The sequence below is a fragment of the Centropristis striata genome, chromosome 13 (assembly GCF_030273125.1).
Source record: "Centropristis striata isolate RG_2023a ecotype Rhode Island chromosome 13, C.striata_1.0, whole genome shotgun sequence".
In the NCBI taxonomy this organism is placed as follows: Eukaryota; Metazoa; Chordata; class Actinopteri; order Perciformes; family Serranidae; genus Centropristis; species Centropristis striata.
Genome location: NC_081529.1, coordinates 19,789,399 through 19,816,445, shown reverse-complemented (window position 1 = coordinate 19,816,445; position 27,047 = coordinate 19,789,399). Strand labels below are relative to the sequence as shown.

General features: G+C 39.1%; 1 protein-coding gene across 2 annotated transcripts; it reads right to left on the bottom strand.

Moving 5' to 3' along the window:
* Positions 1-3,191: 3,191 nt before the first annotated feature.
* Positions 3,192-25,167, bottom strand: foxk2b (forkhead box K2b). 2 transcript variants are annotated; one of them, XM_059348312.1, is made up of 9 exons: positions 24,674-25,167; positions 16,306-16,500; positions 14,800-14,953; positions 11,306-11,452; positions 11,008-11,201; positions 9,688-9,890; positions 8,821-9,117; positions 6,708-6,908; positions 3,192-4,938 (listed from the first exon to the last, which is right to left on the bottom strand). In XM_059348312.1, the coding sequence occupies exons 1-9, from the start codon at positions 24,964-24,966 to the stop codon at positions 4,736-4,738; spliced, it is 1,887 nt and encodes a 628-aa protein (XP_059204295.1). In that variant the 5' UTR covers positions 24,967-25,167; the 3' UTR covers positions 3,192-4,735. The 2 variants fall into 2 exon arrangements, with proteins under 2 accessions (XP_059204295.1, XP_059204297.1); XM_059348314.1 differs by having other exon boundaries at positions 8,872-9,117; positions 24,674-25,166.
* Positions 25,168-27,047: the final 1,880 nt, after the last annotated feature.

Below are 27,047 nucleotides of genomic sequence, written 5' to 3'. Positions count from 1 at the left end.
TCCCCCTCAGGGATCATTAAGTAGCAGCTCACAGACCTGCAGCCCAATGCTGGAATTTATCCTTATTAATGAGATAATGTTTACACCTGAATATTCATACTGTCCTCTGTGGAGGACTTTTATTTCAAACAAAATGCATGCAGACTATCTGACCTGCAGCAACATGTTCCGTGGCAGTCATGAATTAAGTTATATTACTTCTGTTCTTTATAAGAATGTTGTTTTCGTTTATAGGAGTCATAACTATATTATAATCAGATTGTGTTCATTTTAAGCCTTTCATAATGCACATTTTAACAGGTCAGTTATAGGGGACAGTGAGATGCTTCTTTTCATTTTTATATATATTATAAAATCTAACAAATATTTGAAAGACTTGACAGAAAACAACTAAATAGCGTGGGGTGATGCAGAAAAGATTTTGTTAAATATTATTGTGGAAGAGTCACACATACCGAGATTATTTGTCTTGTACACAAACACACAAATGCACACACTGTACAACCAGCATGTGTAATACCCTTGAAATTATTATTTCATAAAAGTGCATTTTAGTGTATAATATACAAGCACTGTGCTGTACTGTGCTCCTGACGTTCACTACAAAGGACGTTATAAAAAAATGTTTACATTTTTGAAAAAATCAAATCTTTGTGACATTTTCCAAATTGCTTGAATTATAATAAAATTAAATGTAATATAATATAATATAATACATATAAAATAATTGATATATAATATAATAAATAAAATCAAAATATTCAAATATAAATTCCAGGTCTCTAAAATCATGTTAAACTCTAATTTATTATCTTTATTTTATTTCAGGAGTGGACAGTAACACAGTTCATTTACTTGAGTACTTTATTTTGATTATCTGCACTTTACTTAAATATTTATTTTTTGGGGAATCTTACGACCTCTACTCCACTACATTCCTGTAAAGGTTCCAAAGTTCTCAAGTACTTAAAAAGGTACCTGGAAGTCAGTGGATTAATGATTTTTTCCTTCATAAAATGCAATATGTATTGTGCAAGGTGAAAGGATGGATACTGAGCAAAATCATGATAAAATAAGCTCAGATGTTTTTTGGTTCTTTCGTCTGCACTTTTTTGTTGTAATATTAGTTTGTATGCAGCTTATTATCACGCCGCAGCAGGTAAAACTACAGCAGGTCAGTGCATTCACTAGTTTTTTCAGTAAATGCACTGTGGCAAAAATACAACAATGCATTGATATTAAAAACATAAAATGTACCTTTGAAAGCAAGTACTCCAGTTTTTTAACTAAACTTTAACTTGTATTGGAGGAATATTTGATGAAGAGTATACTTTACTCAGGCACTGCAGTACCCGAGTAAAGGTACTGCTGCCTCTGAGGTGAAACAGGGTTGTGGTTTCGGGATATTAATATCTTTTTATTTCCATTGACAGCTGTAGTAAGTAAGTGTCTCATTAAGTCATGAAGTTCAGTCTCTGTGTTCTCACCTCAACACATCAGCAGCAGCTCTAACTGAACCTGCAGCTGCAGCTGAAAGTGAGGAAACACCTTCAGCACAGTGGCTTTATTTAGCTCCTTCGACACAAAGGAGGAATGTTGGACCTCTGCGGGGGGCTAACTGGATAATTGTTTTACAGCGTCGCTGGGCGCCTGTTTGTCCCCAAACACACAAGAACAACATCAACAGAGAGAGAGAGCTTCTTACGGGCTGCACTGCCTCATCCTGTTCAGCTCTGTTACTGCAGATACACCATCACTGTGTTCATACTAACAGGTAAAGATCCTGCAAGAGCTGAGGACCTTTAACCTCAGAAATGTGTGTGAAACAGTTGTTTTATTAGGCTGCTTCAGTATTTTCTCTAGGAATAATCTGTAATAGACACAGTTTCTACATTACCTCAAGAAGAAATTAAACAACTCAAACATGTATTTGTGCAGAATTACACAGAAAATGAAAAATGCCAGTTGAATATATCTGAGAAATTATTTGTTAAATATTGAAATAAAATGGAATTTATATATTTAAAAACTTTTCCAAGTGCCCACAAATGTCATCAATACTGGAAAAATGAATTGGATTCCCACATTTTGTACATATTGAAGTATTGTCATGTTTACAGCCTCTCCTCTCCTCTCAATCATGTCTTCACAGTGTCTCTGAGGAGCAGATTTTAATGTTTTCAACAGGATCTAGTTAGTGCAAACACTTTATTTTAAATGACACATGTAGAATAAAGAGATTCTGACAGAAATATCAACATTTTGAGCATTGTTATGGTAATTTTTCATACATTCCAGTTGGCGATTTTTAAGCTTTTATTACCTGATGTTTATTATGATTCTACATATTTTGTGTTATTTCTGTTTTGTGAAGGTTTCTTGCTCTCAGGTGTCTCTTGAGACTGCCTGATTAAATAAAAAAATAAAACTTGTTAGCTTTAATCTGCACCATCAGGTGCCTATTATGAATGTTTCTACCCTTTGTTCATATGATTTGGATCCACTTCTTCAGATCTTTTCACTCGTGTGTTTAAAGATTATCTAAAGGTGACCAGGATCTTTTTCTTTAATTATTTAACTAGAGGTTTTGTGGTTTGTGTAGATTTCCTTCCCGTTTCCATTGGTCTTCTGCCTCGTATCCTGCTCTCAAAGCAATTTGTTTCTTTATTTTTCCGTGTTAAGTTGAAGAGAAGCAGAGCCTTTTTACTGATATCGAAACTTAAAGTTGCAGTGACACATATTGAGACTGAACATATCCTCATTTTAGTCAGTTAATTGTGTTATATTCACATCTATTAAATTAATAAGAAATAAAAATAGGAAAAAATATATATTTTAATTGTTCCTGCTTGTTTACCTGACCTAACTAAATTCTGATTTTAGTTATCAGTTTGAGCATAAATTGTACCGTTTTCAACTGAATACATCACAAATGATTTGCACATTATTGCATTTTTTTATTAATGTTTTAGATAAAGTCCCAGCCTCAGCCGTCTTGTGTCAAAGGACAAAGTTTATCTGCTGTTTCTGTAACATCTGAGGCTGAAACCTGCTGCTGCACCGCCCCCCTGAGGACAAGAGTGGAACTGCAGTGTCCAAACTGAAGACTTTTTTTATTTAAGCCTCAGAAACTGAAAGATTTATGCCTTTAATATATATGATTATAAATCAAGATGCAGGGATACAGAAAAGGGCTTTAAATTAATTTATTTTAAAAAAAGCATTTCTCCACTGAAGCAGAACAAACATCAATTTTTTTTTCTTTTACTATTGTTTGGAACGTGTACAATCAGAAAACAGACTCGCCAGGTCGCCAGAACAGAGTAAAATAATCAAGCAAAGGAGGAGGAGGAGGTCTGCCAACACCACAACGTCAACACAGCCGGGAGGGATGAGGAGGAGGAGGAGGAGGAAAAGAACAAGAAGAAGAAAAGGAGGAGGGAAATGAAAACACAAACATTTAATCAAGTGCAGGTCTGGTTTGGACAAAGCAGGTCTTTTTTCCTCTGTTCAATTTACAGTTTACAACTCTTCTGTTGTCGGATACATGCAAAGGTCAACATCTGGAACTACACATGGAGATTTCATATGCTTATATCGGTTATCTGTGCAAGTATTAAAATATGTAGGTATAACTAAGCAAATTTCATATGGATATGTCAGAACGAGAGGGGGGAAAAAAAACAAACATTACGAAAACTATTACACTGTTTCACCGAACAGAAAAAAGGAAGTCCACATAAAAAAAAAAAGAGAAGTGAGATTTCTAACTTAGTTACCGAAACGTCTTCGACCTCATTATTTTTGCACGCTTCCTTTATTAATTAAATTATTACTTATCTAGATAAGTGAAAATACATAAAAAAAATGCTATGCTCCACATTTGAACAACAAAATACTGCATATCTACGTACAGCTGCGATAAAGGAAGGTCAGTATTGTGAGAGGCTAGCTGCCAGAGTTTCAGGAATATTGGCTCCGAGTTGATCCCTTTCTGAATGCTTTGACCGTTTTTTTTCGTCGTTTTTTTTTCTGTTTTTTTTAAACCGTTGAATGCTTGTCGTACTCGTTGGTTGCTTCGTCCGTCCAGAGCCGTCCCGACAGGTCCGGTCCCGGGGAGGATTTATTCTGCTGGCTGCCGGCGTCTCCGATCTGCTCTGAGGTAGATACGACAGAAAGGTGGCGTCCAGCCCGAGCGGAGTCAGGCCCTCCTCCCACCCCCCCCCCGCTGGACCACGTGAGGTCAAAGGTCAGCTCTTAAGGGTTAATTGTTGTTAAGGCTTCCTGTGGTCTTGGTTTAGTCACTCTCCTGTTGCAGTGGCTCACAGGGGACACCTTTCAGTTCAGCTTTGTCCCGTTTCTTCTTGTTTGTTCTCAACCCACATTCCAGTCTTTTAAAGGGGTGGACAGTATTTTCTCTTTTTCTGTTTTTTTTCTACTTGTGATGCTCTAGAACAGATAAACCCAAACTGAAAATGAAAAGAATCTTCTCCGTTTGGCACCTCGGGAGTCAGTGATAGAAGGAGGAGAAACGAAAGAAACGACGGGGGACAAATAAGAGAGAGAGAGAGAGAGAGAGAGAGAGAGAGAGAGAGAGAGACAGAGAGAGACAGAGAGAGACAGAGAGAGACAGAGAGAGAGAGAGAGAGACAGAGAGAGACAGAGAGAGACAGAGAGAGAGAGAGAGAGAGGCCGTGGGGGGAGGAGAAGGTGGTGTGGTGTGATGTTGCACAGACTAGTTGAGGCCCGGGTCGTTAGCTGCCGACGAGTCCGAGTCTGCCGCGTTGGCCTGGTGGCTCGAGGCCTCCTCGTCTTCTGATTTTATGCGCTTGGCGTCCGGCTGTTCGCTGGCCAGCTGGTCCCCGTTCTGTCGTTTGGTGGGCAGGGAGGCCGAGGCCGAGGCGTGGGCCGCCAGCAGGTGGAGCGGGCTCGCCACAGCTGGAGAGAGAGAGAGAGAGAGAGAGAGAGACCGAGAGGGGCGGGGTTAACACAGGAAACACTGCTACAGGACGAGATTATAACGGTTTTATATACGACTCGAGAAAGTTGAACATAACATAACAGAGTCAGAGTTCTTGTGTAGAGCCAGATGGATATGGGATTTTTGAGACAAATGCCGATACTGATTTTAGAGGGGGAGAATTCATCAATAACTGATATGGCATCAGATATAGTAAAAACATTTTTTTTAACTGGAATGAAAATAGGCTTTTTTAAGTGGATTGTGCACTGATTTTTCACTCTGCAAATGTACTCAGAGCTACTTTCTCAAACATAAAACTTTGTATAATCATTTTAAATCTTATTTAATAACCATGTATTACATTGTCAGCCAATTATATGAATTAAAACTGAAGAAATAGGAATAAAATCAATAGCTAAATAAACATTACTGTTCAGTTTCATTCGATTTCTGACTACTAAAGAAAAAAGAATAACTAACACCATTTCTAAATCACAGCAAGCAATATTTTCAGCATTATATATTATGTAAAAAACATTTCATATTGACACATCTCAGACAGCATATACACTGATACGATATGTCTTTGGTTGAATAATATCGGTTGATAATATCTGTCAGGTTCACCTTAATATGTGGGTTAAAACCATCATCTAAATATTTAATACTGACAACATGAAGCTAGAGTTAAAACATTCAACAATTGGTTCATTTTCCAATTATATTGATCATTGTTTTGCCATTTTTAACACAATAATTACAATTAAATCTCTGGTTGCAGTTTATGAAATGTGAAGATTTGTATCTTTTCATCCTGTATGTTTGTAAAATTTATTATCTTTGGTCATCACCTGAGGCATTGGAAAATAGGTTTATTACAATTTTCTGACATTTTAAAAACCAAATGGTTCAAAGACTGTTCGGTAGAAATCAGCAGATTAATCCATTTTGAAATAATTGTCAACTGTAACCTTAAATTAAGTAATTTATCAACTTTATATCATAATACAAAATGACAGAAATTTGACGCACTGATGCAGATAAAAAGTTTTTCTTATAGTTAAGCAAACATGACAAGTTTTTCCAGTGTAGTGCAAAAAACAAATCTTAATTGTAGTGAATATTGTCAGTATTTTAAGCCGTGTTGTTTCACTTTTGGTTTATTAATTGTTTGATTTAACTCTATGGAGTCTTGGGCTATTGTCCATTTTTTAATCCTTTTCATCCTGCCTGTATACACCACTTAAAAAATGTTTAAATATTTTTTTTCCAGCACAACCTCACCTATATGACCTAATAATAATTGATTTTTTATTCCGACTTACTGGATCAACATTTTGAACCAAAAAGAAACAAAGAAAAATCTTTTTTTTTACTTTCAAAACACTATCATGCTCAATAAAGAATTTGAAATGTTGCAAAAAATGTTAAGAGGGTTTCATCCAGTTCTATAATTGTATACAAAATATATTTGACCTTATCTCCAGTTTTATTTGGTATATCATCAAAGAACTTTAGAGGTAAATTTACAGTAGGGCTCGACGCTGCTTTGTTTTTACGTCTGGATGTGATGAAGAAGTCATGCTTTGGCGCTTTTGGTGACTCCAGAGGGCTAAAATATTAAATGTCGGAAGCTCAGCTGAGCAGATCACACCTAAACTTAAGTTAACTTCAGTATCAGGATTCATTAATAAAAACAGAAATGTAGTGAAATGTTTGTTGTTTCTGGTCCAGTGTGTCTCACCAGAGCTGGCGGGGCCGTGGATGGCAGTGGTGATGCTGTGGGTGCCGTTCTGTGTGATGGCCTTGATAGGCAGCTGGTGCTGACCCATGGGGGCCTGCTGCACTATGGTAACAGTCTGCAGGGGGGCGCCGGACTGGGAGCTCTGGATGATGCGACTGGAGGCACCTATAGAGGTGATGGTGGGGACCGTCTCCACTTTGACTGAGAGGACACAAACAGAAACAATGAGTCACAGTTACTAGACCAGCAGAGGTGTCATCAGTTTACCACTTTCTTTACATCAGTTTACTAAAGTACCAAAGGAAGCAGCTTTCTGAATAGTTTATAGACAAATTCATGCACATTTACAGCTCATCTTGCTCATACTCTTTTTCTGTCAAATATTACACTTCCATACCTTAGAAATACAAAACCAGCCATGAAATTATCAGTTTCTCATTTCTTTACACCCGTTTACTAAACTATAAACTATTCTGAAAAATGCATCTTTTGTAGACGAATTAATATACATTTACAGCCATTTACTTTCTTACTTTCTAAATTCAGAAAGAAAGTCTAACAGCACTGTTAAATGGCTGGTTTTGGTGCATTACTGAGTATTATAGCTTTTTTTATTTATCTTCTCTATACTTTACTAAAATATAACATGCTCTCAATAAAAATATGTACAGGGTTCTGGCAGCTTTTTGAGGGTGAATTTGAAGCAGTTTTCAAGTATTTTCAAGGTACCTAAATCAAAAATATCCAGACAGTCAAAGCCTTAATAATCACATCTAAATTGTCACTATGAATGCAATTGTTAAAAGCTTTTTTTAAATAATACATGGTCGTCCTCATGATGCAGAGGAGCAGACAGAACGCCAGGGGACAACAGAAATATAAATCATATATATAACGATAGGATCATTTCATTTTAAATAATAATAATAATAATAATAATAATAATAATAATAATAATAATTAATTTAATCCAAAAAACATTTTTCAAGGAGTATATTCATTACATTACATTACATTACATGTCATTTAGCAGACGCTTTTGTCCAAAGCGACTTACAATAAGTGCATTCAACCTGATGGTACTAGACATAGACCACAGGAATCAAGTAAGTACATAACTTTAAGAGCTAACTGTCATTGCTACAGGAGTGCTATATGTTAAAGAAGAAAAGAATAGAAAAGAAGAAGAAGAAGAAGAAGAAGAGCAAATTTTTTTTTTTTTTTTTTTTTTTTTTTAAATATATATATGTGTTAGGTGACCATGGCTTAACCGAGGTATTGTTGGAAGAGATAGGTCTTCAGCCTGCGGCGGAAGATGTACAGGCTGCGCTCTAGGCGAAGGTCACATTATTCAAACACATTCCTAACCTTGGAAACATAACACTCAAATTTAAGCATTTTCCACAACTTTCCAGACTTTGTATGAACCCTGTACATGGGCATCTCTCCATTAAACAAGCTCAATTTATTTATAAAACAATTGGTTCTTGTTTTTTGAAATTGTCAAAAACAATTACATTTTATTCTCATAAAACATCAAAATAATAGTATGATTTACAGGATGTGATAACCTTTACTTTCGAGAAATTCTATATGATTTTTAGGAACATTTTTTCGAGCTCTGGGACATTGGTACCAATAAAATGCCAGACTTTTTAGTTCCTTAGAGTAGGCAAGAAATGGACAAATATTTGATACCAACCTACAATACTTTGTTATAGGGGTGTGGGGAAAAAAAGTTTCTTAAATACATCATTACTCTCTCTTGAAAGATTATGTCTTGAAATTTTATTCTTATAAAATAAATTGTAATTATTTTATAAATTATTATTATCATATTTAATTTTCCTTTTATTTAAATTGTGAATACTTTTTATATTTCTACATGTATAAACTGCTGATACTTTTTGTTTAATTGCTAATACCTTTCTTATATTTCTAGTTTATACTGCTTGTTTACTATTTATTGTTATTTTTATTGAAGCTCCTTTCTATCTCGCTGTCCACGGCTGCTGCTGTAATACTGGAAATTTCCCTATTGTGGGACTAATAAAAGGAAAATCTGATCTTATCTCTCATGCAGAAAACAAGCTGTAACCAAAAAGTTGAATACCCTTTATGGTGTTGTACAACACTGTTTCCTTCCCTCGTCCTGCTGCCTCACCTTTGACCCCCGTGTGCTCTCCGTTCTCCTGCGGCTCGCTCTTGAGGATGGTGGCTGGCTGGGCGATGACAGCGGCGGAGCTGAGCGAGCCGGCGGGGATCTGCTGCAGGACGTGGACCGTCTGCACGGCGGGCTGGGAGGTGCTGGTGCTCACGGGAGAGGCCATGGTGTAGGTCACTGGCTTGATGGTCTGAGGTAACTGGCGCTGGACTGCTATGAGTACCGGCTGGTTGTTAACAGGCGAGCCTGGGACACACACGCGCACGCACAGACAGATTTAAGAACATGAGATTTTAGGAACAATGCAGGTTTGTATAGATATAGATATATATAGATGGTAAAAATGAATATAACGGTATGAAGAAACAATCCAGGAATATGTATTCATGTTCATTCCAGGGAATTTCATGTTTGAGGTTTTTTAACAGTCAAAATAAACCGTTCATGTGTAAAACTGATATTTAAAAACTGAGAAGAATTAACTGTAACCTGTATTTGTTTAAACTGAACAGATAAACGTGCTCAAACAAATAATGTAAGTGGCAATAAAACTGAAGAATGTTTTTACAGTGAAATCTCCTGAAGAGATTTTTTTTTCTTCACTTCTTTCATCTGTGACTTGACCATAAATAATTACTTTTAAAAAAGGTGTGTCTTTAAGCTGAACAGAATCAACTTGACAATGAAATGAAGAAGAGCATGTTGCAGCAGAGATTTGGCACTGAAGCCAGAATCAAAAACCACAGAGTTCCACAGAAAACTACAAACACGTCAGCCTCACAACGCCCAGAGACAGAGAGACTGAGGCTCTCTTACCTGGTGTATTTTGTGCAAAGCGTGCTTCCTGGATGACTGCCAGTTTGGGCTGCACCACCGTGGTGGTGGCCGGGGCAGTGGCTGAGGAGGTCTCCAGCTCCAGGGGAACTGGGGAGCCCTCTCGTGACAGGCTGTCGGGGGTCTGGACGCCGCTGGAGTGAGCGGAGAGAACGCCCGAGTGATTGGGAGACGCCGGGGCACTCCTGAGGAGCGGACAGACAGGTCAGGGCAATCGTCAACATTACTTTTCAAGATGATTAAAAGAGACGTTTGTTCAATATGAAGCTGAGAGAAAAGCAATTATTTCAGAGTTCTCCTAAGACAATATGTTTTTCAGCCAAATATGATGAAGTTTTTTTTTAATAGTTTACTGGGATCAATTTGTGGTACTTTTTTTATGGCAGTTAAGTCTTTAATCTTGCACAATGTTGTCATATTAGGCTGTCACATAACTGTTTGCAGCTTATTTATTTAAAAGCATGCATCTTGAGCACGTTTTTATCCCAAGTAGCATCAAAATACTGCAGTAATATCTGAAATGTATAAATGCAACCAATGCACAAGTGGTGCTCTTGCATCAATAAGAAATGTAACTCAGTGCAAGTGCTGCTGAAGACCAAAATGATGCAGCAATTTAGGAAAAAATCGACAGTGATGTCTGCAAAATGTGCACTTTCTATGTGAAGCACAAATGTCCTAATAAAAAACAGTTCCAAGACGATCTGTGAGGCTGCAAAAAACTTAATTTAGACGATTCTTTGTAGGAATCAGAGCAGGAGTGTGATAATGATAAAGATAATGTGTGTGCAGCCAAACACGTTGAAGTTTTTATTCGTTTTTGGACAATAACTGAGCAACATTTGTTTCTGGGATCAATTTGTGGTATATTGTGGTTACATTAGTCTTTAATCTTGCACAATGTTGTCATATTAGGCTGTAGCATGTCTGCATTTCATTAACTGTTGCAGCTACTTTCTTTTAAAGCATGCATCTTGAGCATGTTTTTTTTTTTAATCCCAAGTAGCATCAAAATACTGCAGTAATATCTGAAATGTATAAATGCAATCAATGCATAAGTGGTGCTCTTGCATCAATAAGAAATGTAAGTATCTGCAAGTGCTGCTAAAGACCAAAACAATGCAGCAATTTAGGAAAACATCAATGATTATGTCTGCAAAACATGCAGCAAAATGTTTCCATGTGAAGCAAAAATGTCCCAATAAAAAACAGTTTCAAGTGGATCTGTGAGGCAGCAGAGAGCTGTTAATCTCCATCATTCTGTGTGTGAAATCAGAGCAGGAGTGTGTGCTGACAGCAGACCTGGAGGAGAGCGGTCCGTGTGGGGTCCTAAAGCAGGGGACGCCCCGGGGCCTTCGTTTCCTGAAGGCCTGCTCGATGAGCTTGCCCTCCGAGGACGGGTCTATCCTCCAGAAGGAGCCCTTGCCTGGCTCCTCCTGCGACCGCGCCACTTTGATGAAATAACGGTTCAACGACAGGTTGTGACGGATCGAGTTCTGCCAGACGAGAGAGAGGAGGATGTTACAGCAGAAAGAGATGCATTATTCATGTTTTAATGGTGCAAACACAGTTCTAATGCAGAGACTCTGCTCTGTCTCACCTGCCAACCCTTGTCTGCAGTCCTGTAGTACGGGTAGTTCTTTGTGATGTGATTGTAGATTCCGTTTAGTGTGAGCTGCTTGTCCTGAGCCAGTGTTATGGCCTGGACGATCAGCTGTGCATAGGAGTACGGAGGTTTGGAGTCGTCCTGTAGAGCAGACGAGACACGCACATTCATGAACCAGGGACAAAAAACTCTTCCAGCTGTCAAATGTTACATTACAGTCACAGACAACAAGGCCTAAATCACCACAAAACTGTTTTTTTTTTTTCAAAGCATGAAATGTAAGAGGACCTTTGCATATTAAAAAACATGCAGAAAAAATATCTAATGTGTGATGTTTCCGACAAACACCCTTCAAGCACTTAGTTTGTGTTTAAAATGTAACAAAATGTAGCATGTTATAGTGTGTGGGAGTTTGTTTTCACGAAGCTGGATTTTCATTTGAATTCATATTTGCAAGTAGCCTGGCTAACACCAGACCAAATCTCATTGGAGATTAGGTCTGGACACCTGCTGTTTATTTCTCCGTAGAGGAGGTGTGGTTTACGATCCTCCAGAGCCATTTATTGGACGCTTAGAATGTCTATTAAAGCGTCTGTAGGTAGCTCTTAGCCAATCAGATCAGTTATACCAGATGACGTAGTAGAGCAACAGAGATGGATGTTTGTTGTGTGTGTGTCTGTGAGAGAGTGTTGCTTGCTGCTTTGCTTCTCCAGTTCTCGCTTTCTGCAAGATTATTTATTTTCACGCTTTATTCCCCCTCATGTCATTCTGCCACACACATCCACTGATTTTATGGGCAATAAACAAGCTGCTGCGGGCCTCTCGGTGGCTCCGCTGTCCGCGGTAGTGGGGCTATTAGCTGCTAGCGACGCTAATAGCTATTAGCCGCTAATAGCTATTAGCCGCTAATAGCTATTAGCCGCTAGTGGCGCTAATAGCCGCTAGCGACGCTAATAGCCGCTAGCGACGCTAATAGCCCCGCTACCATAACGCCGGTGATCTCAGCGGAGCCGCCGAGAGACCTTTCGCCTTTCAACTTTCGCTCTAAACTATTTAAAACACCATCTACAGCTAAAGAGAGTTTCGCGTCTGCAGCAGCCATGTTGGATCCGGAAAGCTTCCAAGTGCCGAGTAGTACGCGTCATCGTCTCACCGTCCCTCCCCGCTCTGTGATTGGATCCCTAAAACAGGGCTACGAAACTGGCTTAGTTGCCAGACCGTCTGTAGGTTCGAAATTAAATTCGAGCGCGCAAGGCAGTCTGGGTATACCCAGGCTAATTTGCAAGTAGAATATGGTGGAAATTCTTTGAGTGAGATTTCCTTTGAAGAAGCATGTTCAAACTGGTTTATTATGGGTCTTCAAATAGTGGAACAGAGTGATTTTTGGTGTATTAAAAGGATGTGACAGTAGTGAAGTGAAATATTGGGCTGACCTCTCTTAGTGGGCATTTTGGTCTTAATTGACGTAGATTTCTTGTATCAATTAGTCATTTTTAATACTTTTTTTCCTTCTATAAAACTGATTTCCAAGAAACCTTTGAGCACATCTCACAACACAAGATTTAAAGTGGAGCTTTTGCATGATTCTTAGTGGAGAAACAACAAAATCAGGTGTTAGTTTTATCTTTTAAACATGAAAATGTAAGAGTACCATAGGACATTAAAAAAAGCATCAGAAGATATTAAACAGATAAAAAAAATCTAATGTTTGACGTTTCCAACAAACAGCCTTCAAGCACACAATGTGAGTTTTAGCATGTGGGAGTTTGTTTTCACCAAGCTGGATTTTAATTTTAACGATATTTTCAAGGAGAACATGGTGGAATAACTTCAAACTCTCTTCCAATTTCCTTTCAACTATTTAAAGACCCATAATAAACCAGTTGGTGTGGGATTTCGCTTTTTAGCTGTGTATTAAAAGGCTGTGGCACTGGTTAAGTGAAATATTGGGCTGACCTCTTGTTGCTTTTGCATGAAGAGAAACTTAGTTTTAGATCTGTTGACTGAAAATCATGTGACTGTTAGTTGAGTACCTTAGGACATTAAAAACATGCATCAGAAGATATTTAACAGATTAAAAAATATCTACTGTGTGATGTTTCCGACTAACAGCCTTCAAAACCTTAGTTTGTATTTAAAATGTGACAAAACGTTGCACGTTTTAGTGTGGGAGTTTGTTTCACCAATTTAAATGATATTTTTCAGTAGAATATGGTGGAATTTCTCTGAACTCAGTTCTTTAAAGGAAATCCCACTCAAACTGGTTTATAATAGGTCTTTAAATAGAGGAAAAGAGTGATTTTGGTGTGTTAAAAGGCTGTGACACTAGTGAGGTGAAATATGGGGCTGACATCTTTTACCGGCCATTTTGGTCTTAATTGACATAGATTTCTTGTTTCAATTGGTCATTTTTTTATGCTTTTTCCCTGCTGGATGGCCCCTAAGATTTAAAGTGGTGCCTTTTTGCATGATTCTCAGTGGAGAATTGACAAAAAAAAAATCAATGACAGTGAGTGAAATTAGGCCTGGGACGATAACAAATTTTGCTGGACGATATATTGTCCCACAAATTATTGCCGATAAACGATATTATTGTCAACATGATAATATATCATAATAATGCACACCCTTTCAAATACAATACACTTTTATTTCTCAGTGTTTTTTACCATTGTAATTGTAATTTTAAGAACGTTTAAATATCCTAAATAAATAAAACAAACCTTTTTTTTTTTTAAAAGGGCAGCATTTATTTTGCGATGTAGCAAACTCCACTTTCTGTGAGCGCACAGCGTTTATATTTACTTTGTCGACCAGTGTTGACTGTCGGGACGAAGGCTCTGCATCTCCAGGTGCAGTTTTTTTCCCCAGCTGGGAAAACTGGGTCGGGTGGTTCTGCTTTAGATGGGCATGCAAGTTTGTTGTGGTGGCTTTTTTTGTTGCCACCACTTTTGAACAAATTCGGCATACAGGCTCGTCCGTGTGTTGATGGGCTCACCTTTTTCATTCGGTTTGAAACCGACATATTCCCACACCGGGGCTGTGGCATTTGGCTTTGCAATCATCTTTTTTCCTCGCGTTGCTCCGCACGAGGCTCACCTGCTGCACTCTGTGTGTAGCCAATGCTAGCGGCCCAGCCTTCCCCACAGAGACAAAGAGACTGGATGACTGACAGGAGGGTTCACTCCGCTCATTCTGCTATGGAACAAAAGCGCCCAGGTGCTGAGATCGAGCACAGAGTGAACCCTCTTGTCATCCAGCCTGCTTGGAGGCAACAGACGAGGAAAACAAACACGCATGCGCATGGCGATATATCGAGGCCGGCAAAATTATTGAGTTAATTTAATTTATCGTGCGATTAATTGATTTATTGATTATCGGCCCAGGCCTAAGTGAAATAAGTGCTGAAATGTAAAACAGAATCTCAAACTAAAAGGTCAGGTTTAAAGGAAATCTTCTGCCTTAACAGACTGTCTGGACTGTCTCACCTTGGGACTGTCCCCTCCAGAGGCGTCTTTGTCGTTCTCAGGCTGGGAGTTGTCGTTTATAAGCTGCAGCTCTGCAGAGCTGACCATGCGTCCTCCCATCCTGTAGCCGGACGAGCCGGCGCCCCGCGGGCTGGAGGGGCACGAGTTAGCAGCACTGCAGAAGAAAAGAATGAACAGACAGATCAAAAGACGTGATTTATACCAACTCAAGACAGGTTGGAATTAAGTGCTTACAGGTAAACTATACGTAAGCTGGCAGAAGGGGCACGCTGGCTCTGAGCCGCAGTCTGTGCTGCAGTGGCACGCTTTCGGCCGACACCTATGCAAATGGCCCTACCTCCCAGACACTGCAGTCTCTTCAGGAGCCACTATCAGGCCTACAGCATCAACACACCCCAACCTTAATATAGCCTAATTATCCGTTTAATAGACTAGAATAACCGGGGGATGAAGAGATTTAACGTAAAGCAGAATTTCCATATTTAACGTCTGTTTGAGCACTCGGGGGACTCTGCAGGTAAGAAGCAGGATTCCATCGTGTGCTGCTGCACCTGCCGCCTCTTTCATTACGGCAACTGACTGTTTGTCTGTTTGCCAACAGTAAACACGCGCTTTATCACATCACCTTCAGATGGAACCTGTATGACAGAAGAAACCTGGTTGGATGGGGGCCAGATGGCAGAGATCAGGGGGCTGAGAGGATCTGACAGTCTGAGATGGAGGCTGTGCAGTCACTGAGCTAAGCCTAAGCTGATCACCGTGTCAAGGTCAGCTGACACGTCAAGGTCAACGAGGTGCGGAGCGGGCGGGACTGATCACTGATCAGGGTTTCACGTCTACAACTTAGTGTCAGGGTTCGTACAGCTTCGTCCAGAGTCTCAACGCCACTAAACATGTTTCCAGACTCTTGAAGCCTTTATCATCACATCTAAAAATTGTTTATAAATGCGATTACATGAAATAAACTGTATCAAGGGTTTAAATTAATTCAGTAAGCTTTTATCAGCTGTTCATATTAGCTTTGATTCGAGTAACTTTTATCATGAGTATTTTATTCTTGAGTAAGATCAACATCTTGCGTTTAACTACTTTAGTTTGTCGGGTTTGATATGCCAGGAGCCAAACTAATAACTGTTTACAGTGTCAAAAGCAGTTGATGATATCAAAAGAACTGAAACTTTGTTGGGGTAAAAAAACCCCGCTGATTTTCTTCCCTGCAGTTTCCTCTGTGCAGCCTGGGGTTTAAAATCTGATTGTAGTTCTGTGTGTTGGTTTGTGACAATTCCTGCATCGACACTGTGTGCAGGTTGTTAATATCTCTTTCAAAACCACAGCAGGTTGTTATCTTTGTTCTAAAATTGCATTAAAGTTTAGAATTCTGGCATTATGACGTTGATGAAGATTGTTTCTAGACACTAATTTGCTGAGTGAAATAATCACACAAAGAAAAGCCACATTCTGCCTGCTCGGAGCCAGTGAACACGTGATCATCTGCAGAGTGCGTACCTAATGGTGCCAGTGGGCGATGGCAGGGGGCTCATTAGGTGAGCGATGTTGTCTGGAATGTTGATGGTCAGAGGGGAGATCTGGGGCTGGACTGGTTTCACTGGGGACTCTGGAGCTTCACGCTTTGCCTTCTTGCCGCTGGACAGGGCTGTGAATGTGATCTTGATGTTTGTGCTGGGGAACCTGAACGTGCACCTGCAGGTAAAAAAAAACAAAAAACACACACACAAGGTTTTTAAAACAAGTTGCAGAGGTGCCCGTCGATGCAAACAGCATTTAAAAACAGCAAATGAAATCAGTGAGCGCTTGATAAGAGCACATAAACCTCAGCTGGTAGGTTCTCGGGCTGACTTAATTAGCTGAAGAGACAACGAGTAAGTTAATTAATTTGAATACTGATGCAATGGCTTGATCACACACAGACACACACAGACACAGACACAGACACAGACACAGACACACACACACACACACACACACACACACACACACACACACACACACACACACACACACACACACACACACACACACACACACACACACACACACACACACACACACACACACACACTCTTTGTTGGAAGCAACAGAAAGGATTATCGCAGATAGCTGCACGTTACTACGCTGCACAGGGCTAGAGCTGCTGTCAGTGTTCAGGGGAGTGCTGGCCTCAGCGGACGACAGGCCCAAATTAGGCTGCGTGGTAAATATAAAGACAGGCCTCGACACCATGTCAGCCTCTGGAAAACATGCATCGTGGCAACGTGGTAATGTGCAGCGTGACTATGTGTGCTTAAAAATGAGCTGATTGATTTACCTGTCCATCACAGTGATTTATACATTAAAAAAATATAAATATACATTTAATATGCATGACTTTCAGCTCTTTAGTATCGAGATTTGGTGCTTTTCTGTGCCTATAATGCTGAAAATTGTATATCTTGAAGTTTTGGATTATTGGTTTGACAAAAAGAGCAAGATAAAGATCTGACAATGGGCTCTAGGAAACAATTTTGACATTTTCAGACAATAATCATGATGCATTAAATCTTATTGGGTGTTAGAGCTGCAACTATTAATCCATGTGTGTTTCCAAGGGCAGAAACTGTTTTTTTCAGCCTTCAAATCTGTTTTAAATCATACTACGGTGAATATTTTTTCACAATTTTCTGACATTTCATGGATCAAACTATTAATAAAGAAAATAACTGACAGATTATTGTGTTTATAACTGTTAATTGAATATATTTGGGTTTTGGTCTGTTGGTTGTTAAAAAAAAGCAATATAAAGATATGACAATGGACTCGAATGGCCTTTTTTTTTGCCATTTTCAGACAGTTTATAGGTGACATCATGAAATGTTAAATCTTACCGGCTGGTAAGGCTGCAACCTTTGGTCCACTAAATGATTAGTCAATTGATAGAAATATAATATAAATTTGCATGTAAAAAGGGCAGAAAATCCTCTCCTTATCGGCCTCTCAGATATGTTTTAAATTATATTAAGGTGAATATCTTTGGGTTCCAACTGATGAATTTCCTGACATTTTACTGACGGAACGATGAAACGAGAAAATAATCAACAGATCTAATGGGTGGTTCATTAATAATGAAAATAATCTGTACTAGGTAGTTATTTAAGACCCCAAACAACCACTATGGAACCTATTCCTCTCTTCTGTTGTACTGAACATCCTCTGAACCTTTCCTATAATATTTTCCACAACAGCTTTCAACACACAGCTAAATACGGGGTACGGACTGGTTCCATTTCCTCTTAAATGTCTGGTTGCTGCATTAAATAATGCTGTGGGATCTCTGCCTCCAGGATGGATGTGCTGCATGTCCTCCCTCGGTAAACCTGGTTATTATGGCTCTCCACATTAACGGGAAATTGAGAAAACTAGCGAGCCGCGCTGCACTGATTATCACCACACCAAACCACCAGAGGAGTAATGTGAGGAAGCAGTTTGGATTCAACAATGTAGATGGAAACATATTGGATAAAAGGTGAGACTGTTGGCTGCATGTCAACAAGAAACCATGTAACACGAAGAAAAGGTCTCCAATAAGAGCTTTTCACAGGGGTGTAGAATCTGCATTCAGGTTGCCTGACAAATAATACATAACTGTAAAAACTCAAATATTCTTATTGGTATCTGCCTCAAAGATGCCTATAGCAGTCACTTATTAGCTTGTTCCTCATTAGCAGTGTTTCCATTTAAGTTGAAGTGAATTTTCAAATGTTGCATTAAAGAAAATGTGAATTATGGACCTTTCCATCAATGCGTTTTGGTGGGAAACAGATAAAACAAAAGTTTTATCGAATTTTGGTGTTTCCATCAAGATTTTCTCATGCAAATCTTCAAAATAAGCAAAATGTCTTGATAGAAACATGATTGCTGAGACACCACAAATGAAAAGATATAATCACCAAGTATTTCAATATAAGAGGAATCCATAAACTAATTTTTCATGCAAATTTAAACTATTTTCTGACTTTCATGGCTAATAACACTGTTACTTGAATATATTTGGCTTTTGCAGCTAGTTGGACAAAAAAGAAATATCAAGACGTGACAATGGACTCTAGGAAACAGTAATGGCCTTCTTTTTTTTTTTTGCCATTTTAGAACCGTTTTTAGGTGAACGCAAATGAACGAAACCAAGTTATTTCTGCAGCAAAACTTAGAGGATAAAGGGGCGATTAAATCTATTTTACTAATCATATGTTAGTTCTCGTGGTCTCGTTTGGACTTTTTGCTTGTTTTAAATGACTGAAACACTTCTTTCTTTGGTTCTCCATTTGATATGCAGTGGAATTACAACAACCAACAGAATGGACTCAGGAATGCGAGGATGTTGCCAACAGAAACTGAACTGAGCGAGTTTTCGGGGTGGATTCCTTGCAATTAAAATGTTTTTGTATTTGATAAAAACAGACTCATCTTCACTTGGAGTGCAGACTTTTATACATATGATGGATTGGGTGGGGTGGGGGGGACATTCACAGATACCAGTGAATAGGAGGGAACTCTACTAAATCAGAGTTGGAATCAGGCGGCCTGACACTGTGGAGACGGAGCAGGCACACATTGGTTTTCATCTAGTTAAAGAGTGCCAGGCACAGCAGTTTTGCTGCCAGGCCCTCGCAGAGCTGGCATCTGCTGAGAGAACCGTATCCCCGACACCTACATCTCAAATTAGCTCTGCCGCACACAGGAGGAGACTGAAACACTTCCTGGAGCCAGACCGGTGAGGGGAGACACTTTTCATTGTGCATGTTCCCTCTCAGCAGCTTTTCAGTAAAAAGGGTACAGACTTCACTGTGGATCTGACAAAGTTGTGGAGGATCCTGAAATAACATCAGAGCGCTCCTCAGTATCCAGCGGCAGCGGAGAGCTGACAGAGTGGGGACAGGGAGATCTAAATATATCAATAAATAATAAAATATCAAAAACAGTCCTGTGCCTTCATGTCTGTGTCTCACCACGCTGTCAATGAGCACGAGTGTACACTTAAATATAAGTATTAGCTCACAACACAAACGAGCTCGACTGTCAACCGTAAGAGCGACTTTGATGAGGAAATGTTGAATAAAAGAGGACGGTTTATTGTATTTTATAGGCAGCAAAAGTTGGTTTGACGTTCCTGAAGTTCAGACTGTTCTAATATAGTCAAATCTAGTCCCACATGAACAAAGACGTTTCCCTATCGTCATTACGTCAGAGTAATATAGTGCATTATGGGCTGGGTTTGGACAAATATCTACTTTTTATATATTTGGGTCAGGTTCAGCCTACCTGACACAGAGCTTCAAGTTCATCTGAGTGAAAATATAGCATAAAGATAAATAAAAATGGACCTACGTTTTGCATTTGGCTACTTCTTGTTCTGTAATGTGGTTTGTCATTTAAGTGACAATGCATAAATGCAACACAGAACGTTTAAGATGGTAAATATTCATGTTGAATAGCTGCCATGGATTGCATCAGGCTCTGGTGGGTTTGGACATCTAAAAAAACTGTTGGGTTTGGGTTAAGCTCAGACAGAAAAATGTAGCCTGAGCCACAGTCTAGTGGTTCGGACTGCCTCCTCTTAGTTGATTAGTCAACGGTTTTAATGCTGAATAACTCATTTCCAGGAAACGTATAATCATATCTTTGGTAAACACAACATTTAAAGTAGAATTCTGCATAATTCTTTTTGGAGAAACTGATCTGCTGATTAAACAAACTAATCGATTTGTCAACAAAAATTGGACAAGTATTAGTAGAGTAAGAAAATGTCTTGTGGACAGAGAAAAGTTTTTCAAATAAGATATATTCTGGGATTTTCCCCAAGGACATTGTTCAGCAGAGGTGGTGGGCCACACAGATCATCTTGTGCCATGATCAATGTAGTTATTGGGTTTTTTCATTTGTTTTTTATTAGTAGAGATGGTCTGTTTTCCATGGGAAGTGCCCAGTCTTTGGTATAAAAGACACCAGGAAACAATACCTTTCTCAATACCATGGTTTCAGAGATATGTACTTGTTCTTTTTGTACTAAACTCTTTAAATCCAGCAGTGTTTCACATTGTACTAACACAAGCAGCTTTACAGGAAACTTGTCTAAAATGTGATCAAAGTGATAAATGTGATGGAATAATAAATAAACCTGATTGTCAAAGTATCAAAAGTTGGTATCTAATTTCTTGTCAACATTTTCTGCAGTCTTTGATACTTTATGCTGTAGACACATTTTGTATATTGTTATTTTATGGATGTTATGAGAAGAGAACCAAACATCTTGAAATTCCTTGCTACCGTTAAGTTATTACTGGTGATAAATGCTAACTAATCAATATAAATGCAACTTGGGACTTATTATCGTCATCATTATTCAATTTAAAATGATATAAAACCTCAAATTTGAGACGGTCTGACCAGCAATGTTCTACATTTTTTCAATATTAAGTTGTTACCATAACAGTCTGGTAGTCTAGTCACAAGAAGGATATGATCAGACATTCAATGCCAACTTTTTCACAAAAATAGACACAATATATACTCAAATCTATGGCCATATATTGGCCGATATTCAAGAAGTCCTGGGGTTTCAAACCTAGCCCTAGCATCAACTATTTGCTTAACTAACAACACATTTCAGCACTATATAAAACATCCCTTTTAATGAATTCACAATCTGACACTTTTAATTGTCTGAGTGAGGCTCGATGTTATGGGAAGCTGTGTCCACGTTGTTAAGTATCCCCCCTCAAAGCGTGCATTCACTGAAGCCTCTTTATCGACCTGATTTCTCTCCTGTATGAACAATGAGGCCTGAACTTCCAAAACACAAACACACAGTTGCTATGCTGCTAAGCTGCGAGGACGGCAACAAACAAAGCTTGTTCAGCTGAAAAACTTTCACTTGATTGTCACCCCCACCCACAATGCAAAAAAAAGAAAGAATGTAAACAAAAGAAGACAGCGAGACAGGAAAAGCACCAACTTGCAGAGGGTTTGAGGGTGTGGGAGAGGACAGGGAGGGGAGGGAGGGAGTCTGTTCAGTCTGTTTACATCACCAAAAAGGAATCCCTGGAATACAACCGACCTGTCCCCTGGGCCACGGCTCTGCGAGTTCTCTCATGCTGTCAATCGGCTTCTTTATCAGTCTAATCGTGCACAGTGAGGGTCGTCTAAGTGTCTCCTCTGGCTGGAGGATTACAGTAGAGCATTTGAGCCCTGTGCTAGGTGTCTTACTTACAGAAGTGCATGTTGTAAAGAGCACTGCTGATTAAAAGCTCTTTATTGGCAGTCGGCCTGATCGATACGAGAACCTGAAACCACTACTGCTGCTCCTTTCCTAATGAAATGCATTGGTGTATGTTTGATGTGACTAACAGCAGTGCAGATTGATTCTAACTATCAACCTAGAAAACAAAAAGTTCAGCTGCAGACAATATATTTGCACTAAAGGGTCAATTTAGAGTTGCAGAAGTTGCACCAAATCAAAACAAGCTTTTGTGAAAGTGGTTTCACATTGAGAGGTTGCACAATAATGTGTGGGAAGTCTGGCCAGTGTGGCAGACTCTGGTAGGTTTGTCTACATTACGAGACTTCACTGAATAAACTGCAGCCACTTTTTTGGCATGCTTCAATTCCAAATAAATCTGTCGGGCCAAAATGTAAACAAGCTGGTTTGGTTTATGATAATCTTCCCATTCTGTATTTTTGTTTTGTTTAAATTCTGTTTGTGGGGCAACAACAATTGTGTCGACTTGCATTGTCTTTTTTCCAACTAACAGTCACAATTTTGTGGAATTTTTAATTATATTCAAGATGTGAATGAGTTAAAAGAGAAGAAGCAAATGTTTTAATTTCTGTTGTTTTTTGTTGATAAATGACAATGTGGGGAGTCTGCAGTTTATTCACTGAAATGACTTTAATGTCAATAAACCTACCAGCCACTTTGTTGGCATGCTTCAATTCCAAATTAATCTGTTGAGCCAAACTGTAAACAAGCTGGTTTGTTTTATGTTTTTGGTGAAATATAATCTAGTTTAGGGGCAACAACTATTGTTTTACTCTGTCTGTTTTCAACTAACTGTTACTATTGTCTGGCATTTTAAATGATAATCAAACTGTAAGATACATTTTCCCACTGACTGATTGCACATTGTACAACCTAAAGATACTCAGTATACAATGAGAGAAAAGAAGCAAATGTTTGCATTTTGGTGATAAATGACAGTCTGGGAAGTCTGGCAGGTTTGTCTACATAACAAGTCACTTCAGTGAATAAACTGCAGCAACTTTTTGGCGTGCTAAAATAAATCCCAAATAAGTATGTCGGGCCAAAATGTAAACAAGCTGGTTTGTTTTATTTTCTGGCAAATATGAGCTTCCCATTCTGCTGTTTTAGTTTCACTTCTGTGTGTGCAGGACTAATGACTGTTTTCATTGTAATTTCGTTTTTTTTTCTTCAACTAACTGGTTATGATTTAAAATTCCAGATAATTGTTGAAATAAATAAATAAGACACATTTTCCAACTAGCCTCACTGACATCCTGAAAATTGAATACCTTTGCTGATTTTTGTACAAACAGTCCGATCCACACTGTACAAAATTAAAGACGAGTAGCAAATGCTTGCTTTGTTGTTTTTGTTGATAAATGACTAAAACTATTAAAAAATAATTGCAAATTTGCCATTTGACTCCCTGCCCTTTAGCTAAATAGTTAACAGAGAAATTGTTTACTTATTGTTCTCCACCAAACAGTTCAAAACCCAAAAACATTTGGTTTACAGCCAAATAAAAACAAGCAAATCTTCACATCTGAGATATTGGGACCTAACAACGTTTACCATTTCTGCTTAAACAATCAACCGATTATCAAAATGGTTGGTGATTAGTTTTCTGTTGATGAAATTATCATTTGAGCCCTACCACATGGCAGGCAGAGCCTGGCTTGTTATTGCTTTATTGCCTATCTTTATCTACAACTTTATCTGCATCATCCTCCCAACATGGCTTACAACAAAAACAAATAACGTGTTTACTAGAGCCATAACTACAGTTAAGATTGATCTGTGTGATGCATGTTTGTTTCGAGTGAAGTAAATTATCAACAACCCTCAAAGTTAAACAATGGCACGGTGCAGGCTACAACCTGCTCAAACATAGCTCTGAGAACTCTCTCTTTCAAGAGCTGGGCCAAACTCCAGACAAACTCCAAACAAACGTCCAGTTCAAATATATTTAAAATATGAATTTGACCTTCATAGCTTGTTTAATGGTTAATGTTGAGAAATGATTACTGAAACACACATGTAAGCTCGACTTGGGCTGGTTTGAATAGAGGCCAAAGGTCCCTGAGGCTTCTGTGAGCCAGCAGGGCGGGGACCGGCTGGTTTGTTTACGTTTAGGGGTCGAGGCGAGCTCCATTCACAACTACAGAGAAGCTGAAGCTAACTGCTAGCTAACGTGTTTACATGACAACAACGACGAATGTGCACAGTATAACGAGATAAAAATGTACGACTTAAAAGTGCCCACGTGACAGAAAAAGTCAATATCAACAATAGCATCCCTGTAGCGGCGAGCTAGCTTGGTTATTTTGGCTCCAACACAGACACATTGGAATGCGGCTAACATAACCACAATGTGGAGTGAAAACAGGCGGCTAATTAACACTGCTGCTAACAAAAATGTCAACAAAGAAAATGGCATTTGGGGACAGGATGTGGAGTTCTTGCTAACATGCTAAAACACGTGGTCCTCTCGACCCTGCTAGCCACTATAATCCCAATGTTGTTGACTGTTAACTTTAGCTGCTAAGCGCTGCTAGCATCCACATGTTCAAGGGGGAAACTTACATCCGTGGTAGCTGCAGAGGAGGGGCGCCCCGTCTGAGGAACACTCCGTCTACAAACACCCCGTTTTTACCGAGACACCTCAGGTAGAAATCCCCGCTGCCGGTGCCGTCGTCGCTGGCGGTGAATATCTCCAGATGCCTCCGGGAGATGAAGCTGGAGTGGCCCATACTCACGTCCACGGAGCCCTGAGACGAGTTCCGGCCGATGGTCACCGAGCGCTTTTTCATCATGTATTCGAATTCACGGCCCTCAAGCCGGGCAACCGGCCCAGACGATCCGCTCACCACGGCCATGTTCTGGGGTCTCTAAACACCGATGCTGGGACAAATAAAACACCGGTAAATGAACGCCCGACTGTGGCCTTACAGAGGCGTGTAAAGGGATCAAATCTACAAGAGGGGCATCAAATTCAAAACAGGAATTTTAGAGGGGAACATGCGAGGCCAGGGACAGCGGCTCCGACCCACCGCCGAGAGAAAGGGTAGAGAGAGATCCAACCAAACAGAGCAAGAGGCGGATATGGGTTGACTGACAGCAAGCTCTAGCCAATGAGAATGCGGGAAGCCGAGGCAGCCCCGGGACTGAGGCCAACCACAGGCGAGAACTTAATCCGAGGACAGATTCAAGGTCGGTTGTTGAGTAGCAGTACGCGCATATGCTGCTCGGTGGGACGCAAGACGCGGAGTGGTTTTTTCTAAACCACACAGAGGAAAGGGAGTGGAGTTTACACGTGCAGTCAGTCACAATATCCACCACAGCGATATATTATCGATAATCTATCATCATGCATCGATATCACCGGCTAATTGTGGATTCAGATCAATAAACTGCCACATGTGTGAGGTGATTTCTGCAGGATTCGTCTGCCTTCAGTCCACACGTCGAAGCAGCGCAAAGCCACAGAGCATGATGGGCTTCCTGCTCCACTACAGACTCCATGCCTGGTTTTGCACGTTGCCCCCTTTGCAGCATCTCGTTACTTTGTAACGATTAGGTTAGCTATCTTTTTAAATGATCATCGTTACAATGTGTAATCAGTACAAACACATATTGCTGCCTCTTACAGACTTTTATCATATGAAGCTGCTGCAGCTGCAGGTGTGTGGCCCGTCTTGTGTGCAGGCCTTGTTATCAGCAGGGTGAGTGACCCTGCCATCTGTAGGCCACTTGTTTGTAAACACTGGGGGGGCCTGCGTGAGTGCACGTGCATGCACGCGCGTGCAACCAGTCCAGGCTTCAATCAGGTGATAACACACCTCTGAGAGGGTGTGAAGTGATGATCCGGTGTGAGCAGACTGTTTTCATTGAATGCAGCATGGAAGTGAAAACCAAGGTTACTTAACATAAGAAAAACAAACTTATAACATAGAAGCTTATTTTTTGGGATAAAAAAAAATGCCCACAGAGGGAAAAAATAAACATCTTAAAACATCTTTAAGGCAAAATATAATCAAAACATGAAAAAAATATTTTGCATGTCCATCATTTCCTGCAATACTTAACATAATAATGTAAAAATTAATAATACACAGGATATTATGTGGTGTACTATTCCAGCTGAATATTAGTCTTTAGGCTGTAAGGGTATGAAAGCATCAATTACAGAAAATAAATGATCGGATGTTAGTCAAAAAGGTGCCTCATAGTCGAAGTAATGGATGTATGTATACAAAAAAATGAGAAACTTTCATTCTGTAACTGATATATTTAATTCATTAATATATTTTGGGACTTTTGTTCAAGCAGCATCTGACAACATCACCATAAGAACTTGTAATTGCATTTTTTTGGGCAATTAATTGGTTGATCTGGAAAGTTATTGGAGGGTAAATATATGTTATAATGTTTCTTCAATGCCACCCTAAAGCTTTATATTGCATTGAGCTGAAATACACAATTGTTTTTACAATTGCAAAGATTTAATTGAAAACATTCAGCTTCAATGTTCCTAGCTGGTCATTTTCAAACTACAGAAGAAATAATAATAAAAAAAAGATTAAATATGTAAAATATCTCAAATCATTGATTGGTCAAAAATTTGATAAAATACATAATCATCAAATTAGATATATTTGTGTTATATTCAGTAAACAGCAGGGGAATGCTAATGTATCTTTCCCTTTTCTGTATTTTATTCATATTCACATTCCTGACATATAAATATTTTTTTTATCACTGCATCTTTTCCAAGTCTGTTAACTTCTCTACCACCAGAATTTAAAACAAGGTCTCAAAATGCATACTAGACGTAAGGTGAGATGCTTTTTAAAAAAGTCTATTCACACAGTTAAATATAATATCCAAGTACTACTATATTATATATATTTAAGTAAGAACTACAAAAGGTACTGCTAGTAAAATAACATAAGTGAAA